Raw genomic sequence first — 20,277 nt, forward strand, 5'->3', positions numbered from 1 at the left:
TGAGCAGAGAGCCTGATTCAGGGTTTGATCCCAGGACCCTAAGATCATGGCCTCAGCCAAAGGCAGAGGCTTAACCCACTGAGCCACTCAGGCGCCCCTTAATAGTAACTTTTTTTTTTTTTTAAAGATTTTATTTATTTATTTGACAGACAGAGATCACAAGTAGGCAGAGAGGCAGGCAGAGAGAGGTAGGGAAGCAGGCTCCCTGCCGAGCAAGGAGCCTGATGTGGGGCTCGATCCCGGGACCCTGAGATCATGATCTAAGCGAAAGGCAGAGGCTTTAACCCACTGAGCCACCTAGGTGCCCCAATAGTAACTTTTAATAATACTATTTTGTTTATAAATGTATATAGCATCTTGTCATTTTTTTAATTCCTGCATTGCACAGTTGGTGTATTTATTACTAATTTAGGATTATTGGAACAAAATTTGAGTTCTCATTATTAACAAACATTACAACTCAGTAAATGGGGCAGCTGGGTGGCTCAGTCGATTAAGCATTTGCCTTTGGCTCAGATCATGATCCCAGGATTCTGGGGTTGAGCCCCACCTCAGGCTCCCTGCCCAGTGGGAAGTCTGCTTCTCCCCCTCCTTTGCCCTCTCTCCCCCAGTCTGTGTGAGCACATTCTCTCTCAAAAATAAATAAATAAAATTTAAAAAGATTTCAGTAAATAAGAAATAGCCTGCTATTGTAGCAAAATAAAGTGACAAGGCAGACTCTTGGAAAAACAGAAAAAAATAATAAGTCATATTATTGAGCTGTTACTATGTACCAGTACTTTATATATATTAACTCATGTAATTCTCACAATGCACTACAGGTAGATGTAATTATTACCCCCATTTATAGGTTGAGAAACTGAGGCATGGAGAGGGTAAATAATTCCCACAGTATGTGATAAAGTGAGGATTTGATCTCAGGGAGTATGGCTACATAGACCATGCTGTTTTTCACAGACCAAATTATCTCTCAAGAATTGTTATTTTGTGAATTACGGCGAGTTAGAATTTTAACGTATTTACTTTCTGAAAGTGTTACTACTCTTTGTACATGTACATCCTTACAAAGAATAGAAAATTCACCAGTCTTGGGGCGCCTGGGTGGCTCAGTGGGTTGGGCCTCGGCCTTCAGCTTGCTTCATGATCTCAGGGTTCTAGGATCAAGTCCTGCATCGGGCTCTCTGCTCAGCGGGGAGCCTGCTTCCCCCTCTGTCTGCCTGCTTCTCTGCCTCCTTGTGATACTTCTCTCTCTGTGTCAAATAAATAAATAAAATCTTTAAAAAGAAAAAAAAAGAAAATTCACCCAGTCTTGCATTTTTATAAACTTTGCAATTGGATTATATAATCATTTTATTAAAAAAACTTTGAGAACAAATACATATGACTGTATCATTGACAGTTTTTCCAAGGAAAACTGTACTGATATAATTTTATAAATAATATTGGTAATAGATGTGATTTTTAGAAAACTTATTACTGGCATTTTTCATATATATATGAAAGCAGAAGGAATGGAAAATAAGCATAATATATGCATAAGCCAGTGATAGTTATTAATTTGTCAGTGCATAAATATTTCTGTATTTATCACTTAAAGTTGAGGATTCTTTTTTTTTTATATCTGCTTATTTATTTTAGACGGGGAGAGAGAGAGAGAAAGAATGGGCACGCATGCGCACACACTACACAGGTAGGGGGAGAGGCAGAGGGAGAGGGAAAGAGAATCCCAAGCCGACTCCCTACTGAGCCGAGGGCCTGAGGCATCTTTCTCCCAGGACCCATGAGATGATGGCCTGAGCTGAAATCACAAGGCAGATGCTTAACTGACTGAGCCCACACAGTCTCCCTGAGGAGTCTTTTTTTTTAAACATTGGCTGCCCCCGCCCCCCACCCATAACTGTAATAATTCTTTTGTACTGCCAAATAATTAAAATATAAATTTAATCCTATGGATTGATGCTGTAGACCCAAAACTGATATGCCATGATTTAAATAAAAATTACTTATTTGAAGTTTATTTAATATTATATTTGCATCTCATTGGAATTAAAGATGGTGAGTAGATTTGGGGCACCTGGGTGGCTTAGTTAAGTATCCGACCCTTGACCTCAACTCATCTCAATTTCAGGGTCATGAATTCAAGACCTATGCTGCACTCCATGCTGGGTATGGAGCCTACTTAAAAAAAAAATGGTAGGGGCGCCTGGGTGGCTCAGTGGGTTAAAGCCTCTGCCTTCGGCTCAGGTCATGATCTCAGGGTCCTGGGATCGAGCCCCGCATCGGGATCTCCGCTTGGCGGGGAGCCTGCTTCCCCCGCCTCTCTCTCTACCTGCTTCTCTGCCTACTTGTGATCTTTCTCTCTCTCTGTCAAATGAATAAGTGGAATCTTAAAAAAAAAAAAAAAATGGTAAATGTTTTTAACTACTGCATTAGCAATGTAAGGAAATTTTTTTTCCTCCCCTGGGTCAATTAAAATAACTTAAGATGTAATATTTCTGGTTGAAATGCTTTGGGCACTTTTCTATTTGTAAATGTTTAAGTTGTGGGTAAAGATAAAATAATACGTTACTATGCATTTTTTTTTAAAGATTTTTTTAATTTATTTGACAGACAGAGATCACAAGTAGGAAGAGAGAAAGGCAGGCAGAGGGAGAGAGAGAGGAGGAAGCAGGCTCTCCGCTGAGCAGAGAGCCTGATGCGGGTCTTGATCCCAGGACGCTGAGATTATGACCCAAGCCGAAGGCAGAGGCTTAACCCACTGAGCCACCCAGGCACCCCGACTCAATGCATTTAATACAGAGGGAAAGAGATTATCTCTGTATAAGCTATTTTCAAAAGTTTAGGATAACATTGAAAGACTGTAGTTACTGGATTATTAGGGGTTTTAGCATTATTAGAAATAGAATTGTACTCATTATAATTTATATATTTAGAGTTTTATTGTTTTCTGAGTGCATATCCATATAGATCATTTGCACCATATCATTCTTTTAAAATGTGCTTTCTTGGGAAAGTATGTGGTGGGGATATACATAGGAAAGGGTTTCTTGCATTATTACAGGGATCCGTGATGTGTGGGTCTGGTTTGCACCAGATTTTGGGCCAGTTGCTAGCCTGAGGAAGTATGTGAGCTGGTAAACACAACCATTACAAAAATTAAATCATAAACAAAGGTATTATTCATCAAATCCCTTCACTCCTAATTATTATACTATTTCCTGTGTTCTTTATTTATGTCCATGTACCTATATGGTGGGAGTACAATATAATGGTGTGCTACTGCCTATCTCTTTCTGTGTTCAGTGACTTCATGTTGGTAGCTGAAATCAGCCATAGTGGGAGTATTTGCACTATGGAACTTGAGAAATGCTATAATAATCAAAGATCTTTTCTTTTTTGGGGGGAGTCTTGTAAGTAAACCTTTACCTGCACACTAGTGAATAGGATATTCTTTTTGAATACTGTTCTACTTATTTGAGGATCCCTTTCTTTCACATCTGTTTCTTGAAATATATATATATTTTAAAAAAAATTTTTTTTAAGATTTTATTTGTTTGACAGACAGAGGACACAAGTAGGTGGAGAGACAGTCTGGTGGGAGGGGGAAAGCAGGCTCCCTGCTGAGCAGAGAGCGTGATTTGGGGGCTTGATCCCAGGACTCTGAGATCCTGACCTGAGCTGAAGGCAGAGGCTTTAACCCACTGAGCCACCCAGGCGCCTCTTGAAATATATATTTAAAGGTTAATTGAAAGTCTAGAAACATAAAACTATTTATCATCACAGATACATTCATTTATTATCTACAGGGAAATGTAACAAATGAAAGCAAAGTACGTTAGGTAAAATGCAAAAAAGAATACCAAGTAAATATTTTTCCTGTATTTGAAGACTTTTGGACACCGTAAATAGGTACATAAATGAATAAATAAACTATATGTGTTATGTTTATTCTGAGACACTGTGTGTGTGTATACACATACAATTGATCCTTATTATTTGGGGATTTTTTTTTTTTTTTAAAGATTTTATTTATTTATTTGACAGAGAGATTACAAGTAGGCAGAGAGGCAGACAGAGAGAGAGGAGGAAGCAGGCTCCCTGCAGAGCAGAGAGCCCGATGCGGGGCTCGATCCCAGGACCCTGAGATCATGACCTGAGCTGAAGGCAGCGGCTTAATCCACTGAGCCACCCAGGCGCCCCTGGGGATTTTTTTTTATTGCCGAATTCTCTAAAATATATTTATAACCCCAAATCAATATTCAGAATGCTTTTGCAATCATTCCTGTACATGCGTGGAGCAGCAAAAAGTTTGAATTGCCCAATCACACATTCCTAGTTGAGGTTCAACAAGGCAACTTTTGGCCTTTTGCTTTAGCTCTTATGCTGTAAACATGCATCATTTTGTGGCTTATTTAGTGTCATGTTTTCACATTTTTGTCCTTTTTGTTGATTTTGCTGATGAAAATGGCTCCTAAGCATAGTACTGAATGAAGTGCTGTTTAGTGTTACTAACTTGCAAGAAGGCCATAATGTGCTTTACAGAGAAAATACAAGTGTTAGATAAACTATGTTCACGTACTGGTTTTAGTGCTTTTGGCTGTGAGTTCAACGTTACTGAATCAGCAGTGTATATTAAGTAAGATTAAGATATCTTGAAACAGAAACACATAGTGTATATTGATTGGCTAGTGAAGATGTGATTGGGAACTGGAGGAACCTAACCTTGTATTTCCCCTTGGAGTGATGGTTTAGTAGTTGTTAATTCAGTATTCGTGGTGGGTTTATAGAACATACCCACCATGAATAATGAGAATTGACTATATATATGTACACATTTCTATATGCATGACATGTGTAACTACAAGTTTTCAAAGAACTAGGCTGTGATAAACTGCTCAATATAAATGTATACAACATGTAATGTTTTATTGGTAGCTGATTCTTATGGTACATAAGTATTCAAATATTTATGAATGCAGCAATGTCAGTATAATGAGTCATATTTTAAAGATTACTTTCTTTTAGCTTGTTTATGATTTATTGACATTAGAGGAACAGCTTATATAGTTGTTCTTTTCATTAAGTGTACCGTTCCTATGTAGAAATTTATTAACAGAGGTCACTTTTGTGAACATTTAATTCATGATCCTAAAAGGTCTTATCTCTTCCACCCAGATTGTGTATATGAAGCTTTAATGAACACTGCTATTGACCTAGATTCACTAGAAGCACACTCATGTTTAGATGAAGTCTGGATCAAAGAAGTAGTTAAGAAGGCGGGGATGAAGTTAAAATGGAGCAAATTAAAACAGGACAAAGTCAGAGAAAATAAAGATGCTGTAAGAAGGTAAAACTTAACCGTGTATATTGGCGGAAGAAAACCACATGTTTTATTCACACTTTATAATGGAAAGATATACATTAAAATTTTTTTGCGGTTAAATTGATGTGGAATATAGATTAAATTTTTCTTCGAAGTGTTTAAAACATTAGAAAGTATATTCAGGTTATAAAACTCTGAGAGTTATATTTCTTAGTTCGCTGAGTGTGTATATTGATCCCGAACTTAAAGATCTTATTCAGTCTGTGTATTGTGAAGATGCCAACTGTACATGGGCAGTCATATATTTTGCTATAGGTCATTGCATTTATGGAAGAGGAAGATACTTCCATCTAATCAAAGCTGAGTGTTGGGTTTTATTGTTAATGGTAATGCACAGAGATGACTGCAAACCAATTTACTGGCTATAAAGATACTTAAGAAATGAAACTCCTTTGCTGTTAATTGTAGGCCTCAGGCAGATCCAGCTTTATTAACCCCAAGGTCCCCAGTTGTTACTATAATGGGCCATGTTGATCATGGGAAAACGACGTTACTTGACAAACTGCGAAAAACTCAAGTGGCAGCAATGGAAGCTGGAGGCATCACTCAGCACATTGGTGCCTTTCTTGGTATGGACACACATTATCTTACAATGTGCCTGGGAACCCTACATACTATTTTCTTAAACCAAGTGTCACAGTATGAGATAGACAAACCAAAATAAAAGAGAAGCCTAGAGCTTAAAGCCATTGGTCTAATGAAATACAGAGCAGTTGGAATAAAGCTTATTTTGTATATTCTATAAGAAGAAAATGGTATTACCCTTTTTATCCTGTCTCATTCTTAGTTTGGTTTAATGAGCCTACAATTCTTCAGTGCTAGGTTTTGTTAATGTTGCTAATAATTAAATAACAGCTACCATTTATTGAGCACCTAGCAAGTGCCCAGCACTGTGGTGAGCACCTTATTTATATGCCTTATCTTTTTTATCTTCACAACATCACGAGGTAGGTATTAATATTCTTACTTATAGATAAGGATGCTGAGGCTTGTGTAGATTAAGTTACTTGTTCAGGGTACACAGCTAGTAAGTGGCAAAGTCAGGATTTATACTCAAGGCTGGGTTTGGGCTCAAATTCTAAGCTCCTAACCATATACTAAATTGCATATGTTGCTGAGGGTAGTTGTGCAGCTGATGTTTGCTAATGAAGGGGAGACTGCCTATTAACTGTTGCTCTGTTCTCCAGAATCAATATATACCAGTTGGTTTTTTATGAAAAGTATATTCTAGAAATAGAGTTTTAGTTTGAAATTATCACATGAAAGGAAAACCCTAAAGGTTTCACTGCTTTGTTATTTTTCAGTGTGAAATGATGATCTGTATTGTTCCTGATTAAGATTAATGGAAAGAATAAGTCATTTTAAGAATTGTTGATTCTATTTGATAATTTCACATGTATTTCTTTGTATTAAGAAAGTACATATTTGAGTCCTCAGTGTTCTTGGGTTTCTGTTTCCACAGTCTCTCTGCCTTCTGGGGAAAAGATTACCTTTCTGGATACTCCAGGACATGCTGCTTTCTCAACAATGAGAGCCAGAGGTGCTCAGGTCACTGACATTGTCATATTGGTTGTAGCCGCAGATGACGGAGTGATGAAACAAACTGTAGAATCTATTCAGCATGCCAAAGATGCTCAAGGTACTGTGTGGCTGACTTATGTATATCAGGAAAGGTTGCTTTTTAAAAAAAAAAAGGTTATACTACTTAAAGTCGTTCTTTTGGGACCCTTTACATGGAGCTCATATAATCTTTCTGGCAATCCCAGGATTATTACACCTATTTACAGATAGGGCTCAATGACAGTTCAATTGTTTTCCCACAGACATAACTACTAAGAAGAGTGTAGTAGGATTCAACTGGGTATGTGGGATCACAAATACAGTCCTTCCAATACTGTTTACTTACTTGGCATGGTGTGAGAATTTAATGGCTTCCAATGACTTTTTAAAAAATTTTTATCATGGAAATTTTAAACAGGTACAGAAGTAAGAACAGAATAATGAACTTCTATGTATCCATCACCTAAATACATTAGGAGTTGCAAAGTGGTGATATTCTATTATTCCTTGTTCATTTATTGTCGGAATTCTCTTAAAGGAACTTTTCAGGGCGCCTGGGTGGTTCAGTCATTTAAATGTCTGCGTTCGACTCAGGTCGTGATCTTAAAATCCCAGGATGAACTCTTGAGTCTGGCTCCCTGCTGAGTGGGGAGTCTGCTTCTCCCTCTCCCTCTGCTCCTTCCCCTACTCATGCTCACTTTCTCTCTCAAATAAATAAATAAAATCTTAGAAAAAAAAAGTAAAGAGAAGCTTTTCCTTCATATGCTTGAAGTAAGTTCTTATTTGGTCAAAGGTATAAAACTGAAACTTTTAGAAAATCACTTAGCTATCTTCTCCCTTGCTTCTTCATTTAAAAACTTCAGTAATAGCCACTCCCTCCACACACATACCTTTTACGTTCATTCTTATTCTGATATGACCCTACACCCACTGAGAAAATAACTGCTCTCTTGAGAAAATGTACCTGATGAAGCATGCATCATATTCCCCTAGGTTTGTTGGCAAGAGAAAATTTTCCATATTTGGAATCTGGTCTTCTAGTTTCTAGTGTTACTTTTGCCTTTTTAATTCTTCAAAACTGCCTTAGTGGAATGGACTATGTTCATAGTGATTCTAGGGAATATAACAAAAAGAGGAAAGTGGTAAATTTGCTGGGGATTTGCATAAAGCAGGTAGTTGAGAAAGGATGAATTTCTTACATCATGCTTTCTTTTTTCTTTTTTTTTTTAAGATTTTAATTATTTATTTGACAGAGATCACAAGTAGGCAGAGAGGAAGGTAGAGAGAGAGGAGGAAACAGGCTCCCCGCTGAGCAGAGAGCCCGATGGGGGGCTCAATCCCAGGACCCTGGCATCATGACCTGAGCTGAAGGCAGAGGCTTTAACCCACTGAGCCACCCAGGCGCCCCTACATCACGCTTCCTATATCTGTTCTCTTGTCCCTGTTGAGTTCCAGTTCATTCATACGGAATCTACTTTTTCATAATAGTAGCTTGTGGATTGTATGACTTTTTTGTGTCTGTTTTCAATGTCCCTTCTTTTGATACCTGAGGAAATAGCAAAGTTGATTCCCAACCAGAGAATTATCTCATAGTATTTTACGTGATTTCTCTAATGTGAGGGTATGTTTAATATTGATAAGTAGATTGACAAGTATATTAGGTTTGGTTCATTCATTGAGCGAACATTTATTGAGACTCTACTATGATACTCAATGAGTATGTATGAATAAAGAATTGCTGTAAATCCTAAAAGAAAGTTTATAATAATGCTACTTAGTTTCACCTCAGAATGCAATGTCGGGCTTTAAATGACTTAATACCTAGATGCAGATGATCTAGTGGTTTAGAAATGGATTAAAATCTTTTCTTGATTTTTTTTTTTTTTTTTTTTTTTAGCTTGGAGATTATTTTCAGTGCAGTTGCTGATAATTACATTTAGGTTAAAAGATAGGCCTTTCTCTACCCAAAATGCTGTTTTTCGTTTGGCTGGTTTTTACTCATCTTAGGTATCTGTTCTTAATTCAGAATCTTCAGAATCTGCTTATAATGATAGTTTTGACATTTCACATCCAGAATCCTTCTTTATGTGCAGAAGGCAGAGTAAAGGGGGTCTAAAGCACGTTTTCTTTTGGATCTGTCTTTTACCTTAGTACATCTACTGAGTGAAGAGAAAGCCAGAAAAATTTGGTGTCTCTCTCTCAATACCTGGCCTTGAAGGTGTCTTCATCTGCACTCTTTTTAACTCTCTTTTAGTTCCTATCGTCCTTGCCATAAACAAATGTGACAAAGCTGAGGCTGATCCTGAAAAAGTGAAAAAAGAACTGCTAGCTTATGACGTGGTGTGTGAAGATTATGGCGGTGACGTCCAAGCAGTGCACATCTCTGCACTCACGGTAAATGCAGGCAGCTCAGAGATGATGTGTCCATATGGGCCTGCTGTACCTAATGCACAAAGTGCACAGAAACAACATCTTGACACCTAGCATTTCTGTTGTTTAGAAGTCCTCTGTAGTACTAGGCAAAGCTGGTATCATCATCTTGCTTTGGCAGATCACCAGTCCAGGGTTACACAGCTGAACGGTGTCCAGGTGAAGTCCATACCTAATGCTTTTCTTATTATGAGATATGTAGAATGAGAACAAATGGCAAATGTGAGGATAGGGTTACAGTAAGCTGCTAAAGACCTTTTTAAGCAGAAATGAAATCCAATTTGTAATAAAAAGTACTTGTTTCTATAGTAGAAAAAATATTGGTCTTAGGGCATTTAAGGGAGATGTAAACAAAAACTTCACTAATGTAAAGATAAAACATTTGGGTTCAGTTTGTTGTTACTGATTAATTCAATGTTTCTGTGAATTAAATTGCTATAGTTTATGTTATTTATGATGAATTCCATTGTCTTCTCAATGACCAGTTATTATTTTCGGATTGAAAAACACCAAGGAAGCTGAGTATATGCTGTATGACAGCATTTTCCAATTCTCTTATCCTATACAGGTTGCTGCTAAGTGACATTTCCTTTTTTGTCCATTCTTGCCATATTCCATCGTTTGTACATAATATACTTTCTTTTTCCTCCTCATTCACTGAAGGGATGGTACTATATTTAGCCACCTTCCTCTAGTTACATCTCATTTTATCTTTAATTTTCCTAAATTTGTTACCTCTAAGATGCTTAGCAATCATGCCTCCATTAATAGTAAAGCCATGCCTGTTTTTCTCTGAAACTCATAAAATGCTACCTTGCATTGTTATCTTTCCACTCTACCACGATTGCTTTTGCACTCTGAAAGCCATGTGGCAAGACTAAAACATTTGAAGGCATGGTGACCTTTTCTCCCTAGGTACCAGGAGATGAGTAGATAAATGTAAAGCTGCTTAGCCACACTTGGAGTCATGGCAGAGATGATTTCTGGGGAGTGGAGGAAATTGGGAGGGAGTGGCAGGAAGTAAGATGAGGCCTTTTTTTCCAAGTAGAGATAGAGGACAGTTCATGCAAAGAGATACCCTAGCACTGCTTTTCAGGACAGGATTTTGTAAATTGGAATAAATACTAGTGATAAGTGGATAGGTGAGCAAGTTATTTTATCAGCTTTGTTTACACTTGTCCCATTGTTTTATACTCTGACAACTGAACAATCTCTTAGCTGACACAGAGAATGGAAAAACCCCTTGCCCATCAGTTCCATCTCCACATAATCAGCTGTGTGATCTTGGAGCCGTAGAAAGCATAGTAAAAATAGATCATTAAAGGTGAAACAGTCATCTAATCTAGCTTCCTCATTTTACAGTTGAGGAAAGGAGATCCAGGGAGGAGAAGTGATTCTTTGAGATTGTATAGCTGGGTGATTACAGAGTATGTCTTAAAGCCTGGAACTGGTTCATATTTTTTCTCTTTATTTATTTAATAAGAGTAAGTAATGTTTGATATACTTATTTCACACCATTCTTAAGTTGATCAAATGAAATGGTAAGTGTGAAAGCTTGTTCAGTTGGATAAACTTCAAATGCAAAGTAGCATTGTAAAGAAAGTGAGAGGAAGAAGACACAATTGTAGAGACGCGTGGAGGAGAGAGAATGAATGAAGCATATGTTTATGAAAGGGTATTAAAGAGCACACTAGTGGCCATTCGTCCTTGAAATATCTGTCCCTGGATCAGGTTTTCTTGCTTTACCTTCCTTTGTTCTTTCTTCCCTTCCTCCCTCCCTTTCTCCCTTCCTTCCTTCCTCCTTTCCTTGCTTCCTTTCTAATGGATAATTCATGCTTTTAATGCTTAAAGAGAAACGTATAATAAACTGTAAAGAATTATTTGGCTTTCTGACCTTGGTATATAAATTTACAGATAATATTATTATATGTTAACACCTTTTTTTTTTGTTAAAGGGTGATAATCTAATGGCTTTGGCAGAGGCAACGGTTGCTTTGGCAGAAATGTTAGAATTGAAAGCAGACTCCACTGGTCCAGTAGAAGGAACAGTAATAGAATCTTTCACAGACAAAGGAAGAGGGTAGGACTTTAAAAATTCCTGCTTTTTAATAATTTTGTTTCATTGTTTTTATGACTTGATTATATAACAGTGTATTATTTTTATTGTATATTATTGTTAGACATGAACAATATTTTTTTCTTTTTATTTAAAGATTTTATTTATTTATTTGACAGAGAGACACAGCGAGAGAGGGAACACAGGTAGGGGGGGTGGGAGAGGGAGAAGCCGGCTTCCCACCAAACTGGGAGCCTGATGTGGAGCTCTATCCCAGGACCCTGAATCATGACCTGAGCTAAAGGCAGATGCTTAACGACTGAGTCACCCAGGTGCCCTATGAACAATATTTTCAAAGCATTTGCTTTGAAAAGCATTTTATTGCACTAGCACATAGAACAAAAAATGCAATTAGTAGTAGACCATAGCAATATCTCTATGTATCTACTAGTCACATTTAGATGACATAAGTAGTTCAGTTTGAATTTTTTTTTCCCACTGACTTAACTGAATTGGTAAATAAAGCCTCATAGACCAACAAATTGGAATGGAATAGTAATTGTTGCGTTTTAGGGTTCCTAGATTCTTTATGTCCTTCCCCATAATTATAATATATAGGAAGATCTTTGGATTGCTCTTTTCTTCTTTAATTTTTCTCCCTATCAGCAAGAAGTTTCACTGCTTAGCAAATTAGTTACAGAAAGAGGATGAGGATTCTGTCAGAACACTCAGCTATCTGCACCCTCCACTACCATATGCTTATAAGAAATGGTTTTGTTTCTCCGTTTTTCAAAAAAATTGTGATAAAAGAAGCATAACATTAAATTTACCATCTTAACCATTTTTAAGTATATCATTCAGTAGTATTAAGTATATTCACATTGCTGTACAACAGATCTCTAGAACTTTTTAATCCTGTAAAACTGAAACTGCATACCCGTGTAACACTAATTTCCTCTCCTTTCTTCCCCAACCCTTAGCAACTATCTTTCAGTTCTCTGTTTCTATGATTTTGATTACTTTAGATACTTCATATGGGTGGAATCATACAGTGTTTGTCCTTTTTGACTGGCTTGTTTGACTTAGCATAATGTCCTTGAGGTAGGTTCATTCATGTTGGAGCATATGACAGGGCTTTCCTTCTTTTTTAAGCTGGCATCATTTTCCATTGTATGTATATACTGCATTTTCTTTATTTTTCAGTTGATGGACATTTGGTTTGCTTCTATCTTTTGGCAATTCAGTAGAAACGTTTTTATAGTATGAAGGCCTGCATGGGAAGCGGGATTAACCCTGTGTGTACATAATATATATATATTTAAGTCTCATAAAGATATCTTTGCTCTACTTAAGAAAGTGTTCTTACATCCTGATTATGGCATTAAGAATATATACATTTGTTTTCATTTTAGTCCTGTTACTACAGCTATAATTCAAAGAGGAACTTTGAGGAAAGGCTCGATTCTGGTTGCTGGAAAGAGTTGGGCAAAAGTACGCTTAATGTTTGATGAGAATGGAAAAACAATCCATGAAGCCTGCCCCAGCATGCCAGTGGGAATTGTAGGCTGGAGAGACCTCCCTTCTGCAGGAGATGAAATTCTTGAAGTAGAATCTGAGGTATATCAAGCGAATTCCTACATATTAGATATGATAACAGTGGTTTTAAATATTAGTCTCTAATGTTATACCAAATAAGTATATTTATGTTAACAAATACTTTGAGACTATAAGGGCCCATGAGGGGGCCAGTAGTGCCATTTTAGATTTTGGCTATAGACGGAGCTAATATTTCTAAATTAAATCATCTGTTACATACAAAGCTCCCAGATTAAAGTTTTATAGGTCTCTTGAAATTTATAAAATCAGTGGTTTTGTGTATGAGTTAAGCTAAGCTAAGTTGGGGAAAACCATAACGCATAAATTACTGGTTTCTGTTTAGTTAAATAATGCCTGGTTTTTTTCCCTGTAAAGCCAAGGGCACGTGCAGTTGTTGACTGGAGAAAGTATGAGCTGGAACAGGAGAAAAATAAAGAGGATCTGAAAATAATAGAAGAAAAGCGAAAGGAGCACCAAGAAGCACATCAGAAAGCCCGTGAGAAGTATGGCAACATACACTGGAAGGAGAGATCCTTTCTAAAGTACCAAGAAAGAAAAGAACAAAAACCCTTGAAGGCAAAAGAGAAAGAAGAAAGGGATTCACACATTCTTCCTATAATTATTAAAGGTGACTTTGGAAAGATTGTACTTTAAAACTTATTTTTTAAATATATGTATTTTTTCATTCTCACCATTTGGGCCATTAAATTTAAGCTAAAATTATCTTGACATTCAGGGATAGTTGTTTTGTTTTGTTTTTTTAAAGATTTATTTACTTATTTGAGAGAGAAACAGAGAAAGCAGGGGAGGGGCAGAGAAAGTAAAGCAGGCTCCATCCACGTTGAGCTCGAAACCAACACAGTTCTTGATCCCATGACCTGAGCCAAAGAGCCCAATGCTTAACCGACTGTGCTATCCAGGTGTCCCAGGAGGAGATTTATTTTTTTAATTAAGATATAATTGACATATAACATTATGTTAGTGTCTGATGTTTAACATAATGATTTGATATTAGTATATATTGCAAAATGACCATCACAGTTAATCTAGCTAACATCCATCATCACACATAGTTACAAATTTTTTTTTTCTTGTGATAAGAACTTTTTTAAGATCTCTTTTAGCAACTTTCAAATATGTAATATAGTATTACTAACTATGGTTGTTATACTGTATGTTATCTCTCATGACTTACTTATTTTGTAACCGGACTTATTTTGTAACTGGAAGTTCGTGCCTTTGCCCTCCTTCACCGTTTTTGCCCATCCCTCACTGGAGGAGATTTTAATAAACATTTTTCTTGCTGATTTTGTTGTAAATGTACATTTGGTTCATTATACTTTATTTAAAGTTAAATAGATAATTATAATGCTATACCTAAATAAAAATGGATTTAGTGGTAAATGGCAATCCTGTTATGGCTTTAAATAGATTTTTGTCATTTTTGTGTCTGTTAATGCCTCCTAACACCAGTAATTTTAAACTTCTCCTGCATTTAGGTGATGTTGATGGTTCCGTTGAGGCCATTGTGAACATCATGGATACTTATGATGCTTCACATGAGTGTGAACTTGAATTAGTACATTTTGGTGTGGGTGATGTCAGTGAAAATGATGTTAACCTTGCTGAAACATTTCGTGGTAAGGATTCTCTTTGCTATTTGTTTAACTGTGTTCCCTAGAACACAGTGTGAACCATTTGCTTCTGTCTTTTGTTGCTTGGTTAGTCAATCTGCCATTTACCCTTATAAGCATCCCCCTTCCTGCTGTAGTGGAGCCCCAGCCATGGAGCAGAAGGAATGTGCAGTATTGCAGCCGTAGCTCCGCTCATTGTCCCTGTACTGCAACCTTTGGGAACTCTTTCAAGCCTCAGTAGTGTTTCTTGTTTTTTTGTTTTGTTTTTTGAAAGATTACTGTCCTCTACCCCCTCCCAATTCCCCACCCAATCCAAGGTTGGTTATCCTTTATTTAGACTTGAATGCTCTTAATACTGTAATCAGCCTCTTCAGCACTTCGCCTTTTACATGTGTCTACCTGTTTTTTGTTTATTGGTAATTTTACAAATCATATCTCTTAGATTCAAAGCTGCTTTTAGCTTTAGTGTATGTGCTTCCAAAGTGAGCACTGTTTTTAGCTTTAAATGCCTAGAAGGTAGAGGGACTGTTTATTAGTTGAACTTATGATATACAAAAAGTACAAAAAGGTGACTCATGACTGTCACTTTAAGTCTATCGAGCAAAGCACCAACTCAATTATTGAGTAATTAATGAATCACTTAGAAAGGAGCTACTTCATGACTGGACTTGGTTAAAATTAGATGTTACCTGTACTACTGAAAAGGTATGTTTAATAATGCTGGTTAATTTCAAGTATTTTCTAAGCACTGACTGGCCTACACTGTACTATGAAATGTTGATAGTACGTTGAATGAATTCTTATGATAAGACTTTCAAGATGGTTGTGTTTTTCTCTTAAGTAGTTTGCATTATTTTTTTTCACTTAAGGCAAGAGTGTTTTGCCTTTTTTTTTTTTTTAAGATTTTATTTATGTGTCAGAGAGAGAGTGAGCACAAGCAGATGGAGTGGGCAGAGAGAGAAGCAGGCTCCCCACTGAGCAAGGAGCACTAAGTGGAACTTGATTTGAAGACCCTGTAATCATGACTTGAGCCAAAGGCAGACACTTAACAAACTGAGCCAACCAGGCATCTCAACAGTGTTGTACTTTTTTATTCCCTCCAAAGTATTTGCAGTTAATTACATACTCCTTTTTTTTTTTCTTAAGATTTATTTATTTGAGAGAGAAAAAGAGTATGTGTGAGCAGGGGGAGTGGCAGGAGAAGCAGCAGCAGAATTCCTGCAGAGGGTGGAGCTCCATCCCACTACCCTGAGATCATGTCTAGAGCCAAAATTAAGAGTCAGACACTCAACCTACTGAGCCACCCATGTGCCCCTAAATACACGATTCTTTGGTAAAATGGTCAGCTCCATAGAACTTCTCTCAATTTTAAAATAACTCTTGAACTTTACCAATTAAGTTACTATTATTGACCATCTTTTGGGCAACTGAATACTTATGAGTAACCCACAAAAAGTTGTAGACAATAAGATTATAATTTAGTAATACAGTTGTTATTAAAATAATGTAGTATTTCAGCCCTAATCAATTTTTCTTATTTCTCTGGTATAAAAATCAAAGTTTTAGCATACTGCCTTGCATACTATGGGCACTTTTGTCTCTTAAATGGATGGATTTAAAAATCATAAATTTTCCTTATTAAACCATAATTTATAAAATCCTGTCATTAATTTGAAAACTAATAAGTTTTCATGAGAAAAAATGATAGAATTTCTGATTTCCCCTACTTGCTTTTAATTTACATAGAAGGAAATAAAACTATTTTTTATAAGATTTTATTTGTTAGAGAGCAAGCTCAAGTTGTGGTGGGGGGTTAGTGCTAGTGGCAGAGAGAGAGGGAGAAGCAGGCTCCCCGCTGAGCAGAGGGCCGGATGCGGAGCTCCATCGCAGGACCCTGAGATCATGACCTGAGTTGAAGGCAGACACTGACTGAGCCACCCAGGTGCCCTGGAAATAAAACAATATTTAGCTTTGAGTTTCTGCTTGAAAGTGTTTAATGCAGTATTTGTGCTACTTTATTGATTGTATTTCTGCTTGCCAGGTGTTATATATGGCTTCAATGTGAATGTAGGCAATGTTATCCAGAAGTCTGCTGCAAAAAAAGGAGTAAAAATTAAACTTCACAAAATCATTTACCACCTGATTGAAGATTTGCAGGAGGAATTGAGCAGCAGATTGCCGTGCACTGTGGAGGAGCATCCAATAGGTGAGTGTTCACTGAATGTTGAACATTCATATCTTAGGTGCTGTAAATAACACTTGAAAGCAAAGTTTAGGGGAAAATGTAGTTCACTGTTGAAATATCTTCACTGTTCAATACATAGCCTATGTTGTAGAAAAAAATGACTACTATGGATCTATTCAGTGCAACTACGTATGTATTGTGAACACCTGCCGTCTGCAACATTGTGCTTCTGCCTTGAGGATACAAAGGCCCTAAAATTTAGACATCAACGACTAATTGTAGTACAAATTAGACTGGAGTGGGGGTTGGTGGATAAAGATCATATATAGTGCTGTGGAGGAAGCCATTGATTTTTGTCCTGGAAGCTGGCAGGGAAATCCACCATGAGAAGATAGTTTACTTTGCGTTTAAGTATCACGTATTTAAAAACTTTCTTCTAGCATATCCCTTGGCCAGCTGGAAACCTAAATTTATCTGAGACTGATTAAACCATCTTATCTGTTCTTACGGTCCAGAGATTTTAGATTTTTTCTGACCTGCTGAACATGACCATACAGAGATTGGTATATTCTTGTGTTAAGTGCAGTTTGGAAAACTTCTGAGTCACAGGAGGGTTTTTAGGAGCCAAATTAACACTGACCTCGGTAAATTGGTATCTTATAGTGTGTGGTAGCATGTCATTATTATAATTTAATTTTCAGTGAAAAAAATTAAGCTTGAATCACAGAATTAGTATTCTTAAGTGGATATAAATTACCAATGTGGAGATAAAAATAAGTCAGCTAAAAACAAATTTTTTTTTTTTAAGGATTTATTTGTCATAGAGTACACAAGCAGGGGGAACAGCCGGCAGAGGGAGAGGCAGGCTCCCTCCTGAGCAAGTTCTATATGGGACTCGATCCCAGGACCCTGGGATCATGACCCAAGCTGAAGGCAGATGCCCAACTGACCGAGCCACCCAGGTGTCCCAACAGATGATCTTTGAGAAAATATATTGAGGGACAGCTGAAAACTAGGTTTTTATGGAACAGACAGTAAACTATAATCTTCTAGTACATTTTATTCAGTTAAGAAAATGAATTCCACTTTCTTTTGTTTATTCTTTTGGCAAACATGTATTCTTGTGATGTTCTTTTCCAAGAAAACCCAGTGTTTTTTTTTTTAAAGATTTTTATTTGAGAAAGCCACTGTGTGCACAAGACTGAGAGAGAGGGAGAGGGAGAACAGGAGCCGGGGAGCAGCAGAGGGAGAAGCAGACTCCCCACTGGGATGCGGGGGCTATATCCCAGGACCCTGGGATCATGACCTGAGCCAAAGGCAGAGGCTTAACTAAGCAAGCCACCCAGGAACCTTCCCTCATGTTTATATTTCTAATAGTGGTCAGGAAAATAAAGTTGGCAGAATCAAAGAAAACTTCTGTCTGTGCATGAGTTTGTGTTTTTCTCACTTTTAATTCTTGCCATGCAGAATATGTGAAATTATGTATTTCTTAGAATCTTTGTTTTCTGTGTACTTAATATTCTTTTCTTCCTTAAGGTGAAGCTTCTATACTAGCTACCTTTTCTGTAACAGAAGGGAAGAAAAAAGTTCCTGTGGCTGGCTGCAGAGTCCAAAAGGGACAGCTAGAAAAACAAAAAAAATTTAAATTAATCCGTAATGGAGATGTTATTTGGAAGGGTAAGCAACATCACAGTCTGTTTCTAATAGACATCAGATCCAGTCACCAAAACCTTATTCTGTATAACCATCTGAACTCTTTCACTCCCATATCCTTGTTCAGGCCATTCCTTCTTGGGAACTCAAACCTGACCTTGGTGATGGGCTCCCTTCAAGTTCTAATAACCTGTAATAATAATCCTAATAAATCAGTAATCTAATTTTCTAAGCTTCTAAAAATGGGCCCCAAAACTACCTTTAGCTGTGTTCTATACTTTTCTGCAGCACTGTATTTGCTTACTTCCTTTTGACCTTTTGCCTGTGGTCTTATGCTGAGTTTATCTCATTGAGTCCTGAATATGCCAGTCCTCTGCAGTTAGTCTCCTTCTGAAATGGGATTATTAGTTATCTTTCATTGTAAACCCTGTCTGGTTTACAGCAAACCATTTTCCTTTGGATTTTCCATAGTATTTAGTTGTCATTTAACATGGTAGGACCATAAAACTTACGAATTTCAGTGTTTTAATTTCCTTTTAATACCAGCTGTATAGCACTTAGTAGTATTTATTATTTGAATATATATGTACCTTGGGTTTTTTCTGTTTTCTTAAGGTTCATTAAGCTCATTGAAACACCATAAAGATGACGTTTCAGTCATCAAAACTGGAATGGACTGTGGTCTCAGTTTGAGTGAAGAAAAGATAGAATTTAAAGTGGGAGATGAAATTATTTGTTATGAAGAAAAACAAGTTCCAGCCAAGACTTCTTGGGATCCAGGATTTTAAAATTATTATTAAAAATGTAAACAATGGGGGCACCTGGGTGGCTCAGTGGGTTAAAGCCTCTGCCTTCGGCTCAGGTCATGATCTCAGCGTCCTGGGATCAAGCCGGTCATCGGGCTCTCTGCTCAGCGGGGAGCCTGCTTCCCTTCCTCTCTCTCTCTGCCTGCCTTTCTGCCTAGTTGTGATTTCTATCAAATATTTAAAAAAAAAAAAAAATATAAACAATGGGGTGCCTGGTAGAGCATGTAACTATTAATCCCAGAGTTCAAACGCTATGTTGGGTGGATTATTACTTAAAAAAATAAATTAAAAACTATAAACAAATGTCTTCCTTTATTAGAGAGAGCAACTAGTTTTGCTTTAGTGAAGGTAAGAATTCACCACTTCTGGTCAAAAAATACCCTAGTAGTTACTCCAAATATTAACATGGATAACTTGTCAAAGTACTACAGAAATAGGAAACCTTATTTAAGCATGACTCCAAGTAGAAATCCTGGAAAGAATGGTGTGATAAAAGGCAATTAATTATTGGTATGCCATAGAATATAATCACTTTATAACAAACTTCAAGTGTATGTTTTAGTTGAGTGGTATCAAGATAAGCAAACCCTTCTGAATTTAGTTATGGACAAAATATGGTTCCAAAATGCTTCTCAAAACTATCTTTCAGTGTTAACACACTAGTGGACAAAGTGTTTAAAATTCCAAGATCTCTCACTCAACATTGCAGAACGTTCCCTTGTACTGTAGATAGCCTATATCCATCCCAGCCAAACCACCCAGGGACTCAGGACTCAGGATGTCTAATTTACTACTGAAAGCTTAGCCTTTACATGTTTTATATATGAAACAAATGAATCACAGCCCGTATTTAAGCAAGTTGTAACACCAGTTCATACAAATTAGTGTTTCTTGCGGGGGGGGGGGAGCTCCCTCTTCCTCACCATGTCAGGGATCATTCAGCAAGTCTGGATACCTGCTGGTGGGAATGTGCG

General features: G+C 37.1%; 1 protein-coding gene across 2 annotated transcripts in view; it reads left to right on the forward strand.

Moving 5' to 3' along the window:
* MTIF2 (mitochondrial translational initiation factor 2) overlaps positions 1 to 20,190 on the forward strand; it is a 30,016-nt gene extending 9,826 nt beyond the window's left edge. Inside the window, exons 5-15 of one of the 2 annotated variants that reach the window (XM_045979383.1) lie at positions 5,176 to 5,347; positions 5,792 to 5,952; positions 6,846 to 7,022; positions 9,198 to 9,337; positions 11,329 to 11,453; positions 12,842 to 13,046; positions 13,401 to 13,653; positions 14,525 to 14,665; positions 16,701 to 16,865; positions 18,381 to 18,521; positions 19,113 to 20,190. In XM_045979383.1, the coding sequence (XP_045835339.1) occupies positions 5,176 to 5,347; positions 5,792 to 5,952; positions 6,846 to 7,022; positions 9,198 to 9,337; positions 11,329 to 11,453; positions 12,842 to 13,046; positions 13,401 to 13,653; positions 14,525 to 14,665; positions 16,701 to 16,865; positions 18,381 to 18,521; positions 19,113 to 19,285 (1,853 nt within the window). In that variant the 3' untranslated portion in view covers positions 19,286 to 20,190. Of the gene's footprint in view, positions 1 to 5,175; positions 5,348 to 5,791; positions 5,953 to 6,845; positions 7,023 to 9,197; positions 9,338 to 11,328; positions 11,454 to 12,841; positions 13,047 to 13,400; positions 13,654 to 14,524; positions 14,666 to 16,700; positions 16,866 to 18,380; positions 18,522 to 19,112 lie in introns of those variants that run through there. The other variant, XM_045979384.1, reaches the window with a different exon arrangement.
* The last annotated feature ends 87 nt before the right edge of the window (positions 20,191 to 20,277 follow it).

The sequence above is a fragment of the Meles meles genome, chromosome 15 (genome assembly GCF_922984935.1).
Source record: "Meles meles chromosome 15, mMelMel3.1 paternal haplotype, whole genome shotgun sequence".
Classification (NCBI taxonomy): domain Eukaryota; kingdom Metazoa; phylum Chordata; class Mammalia; order Carnivora; family Mustelidae; genus Meles; species Meles meles.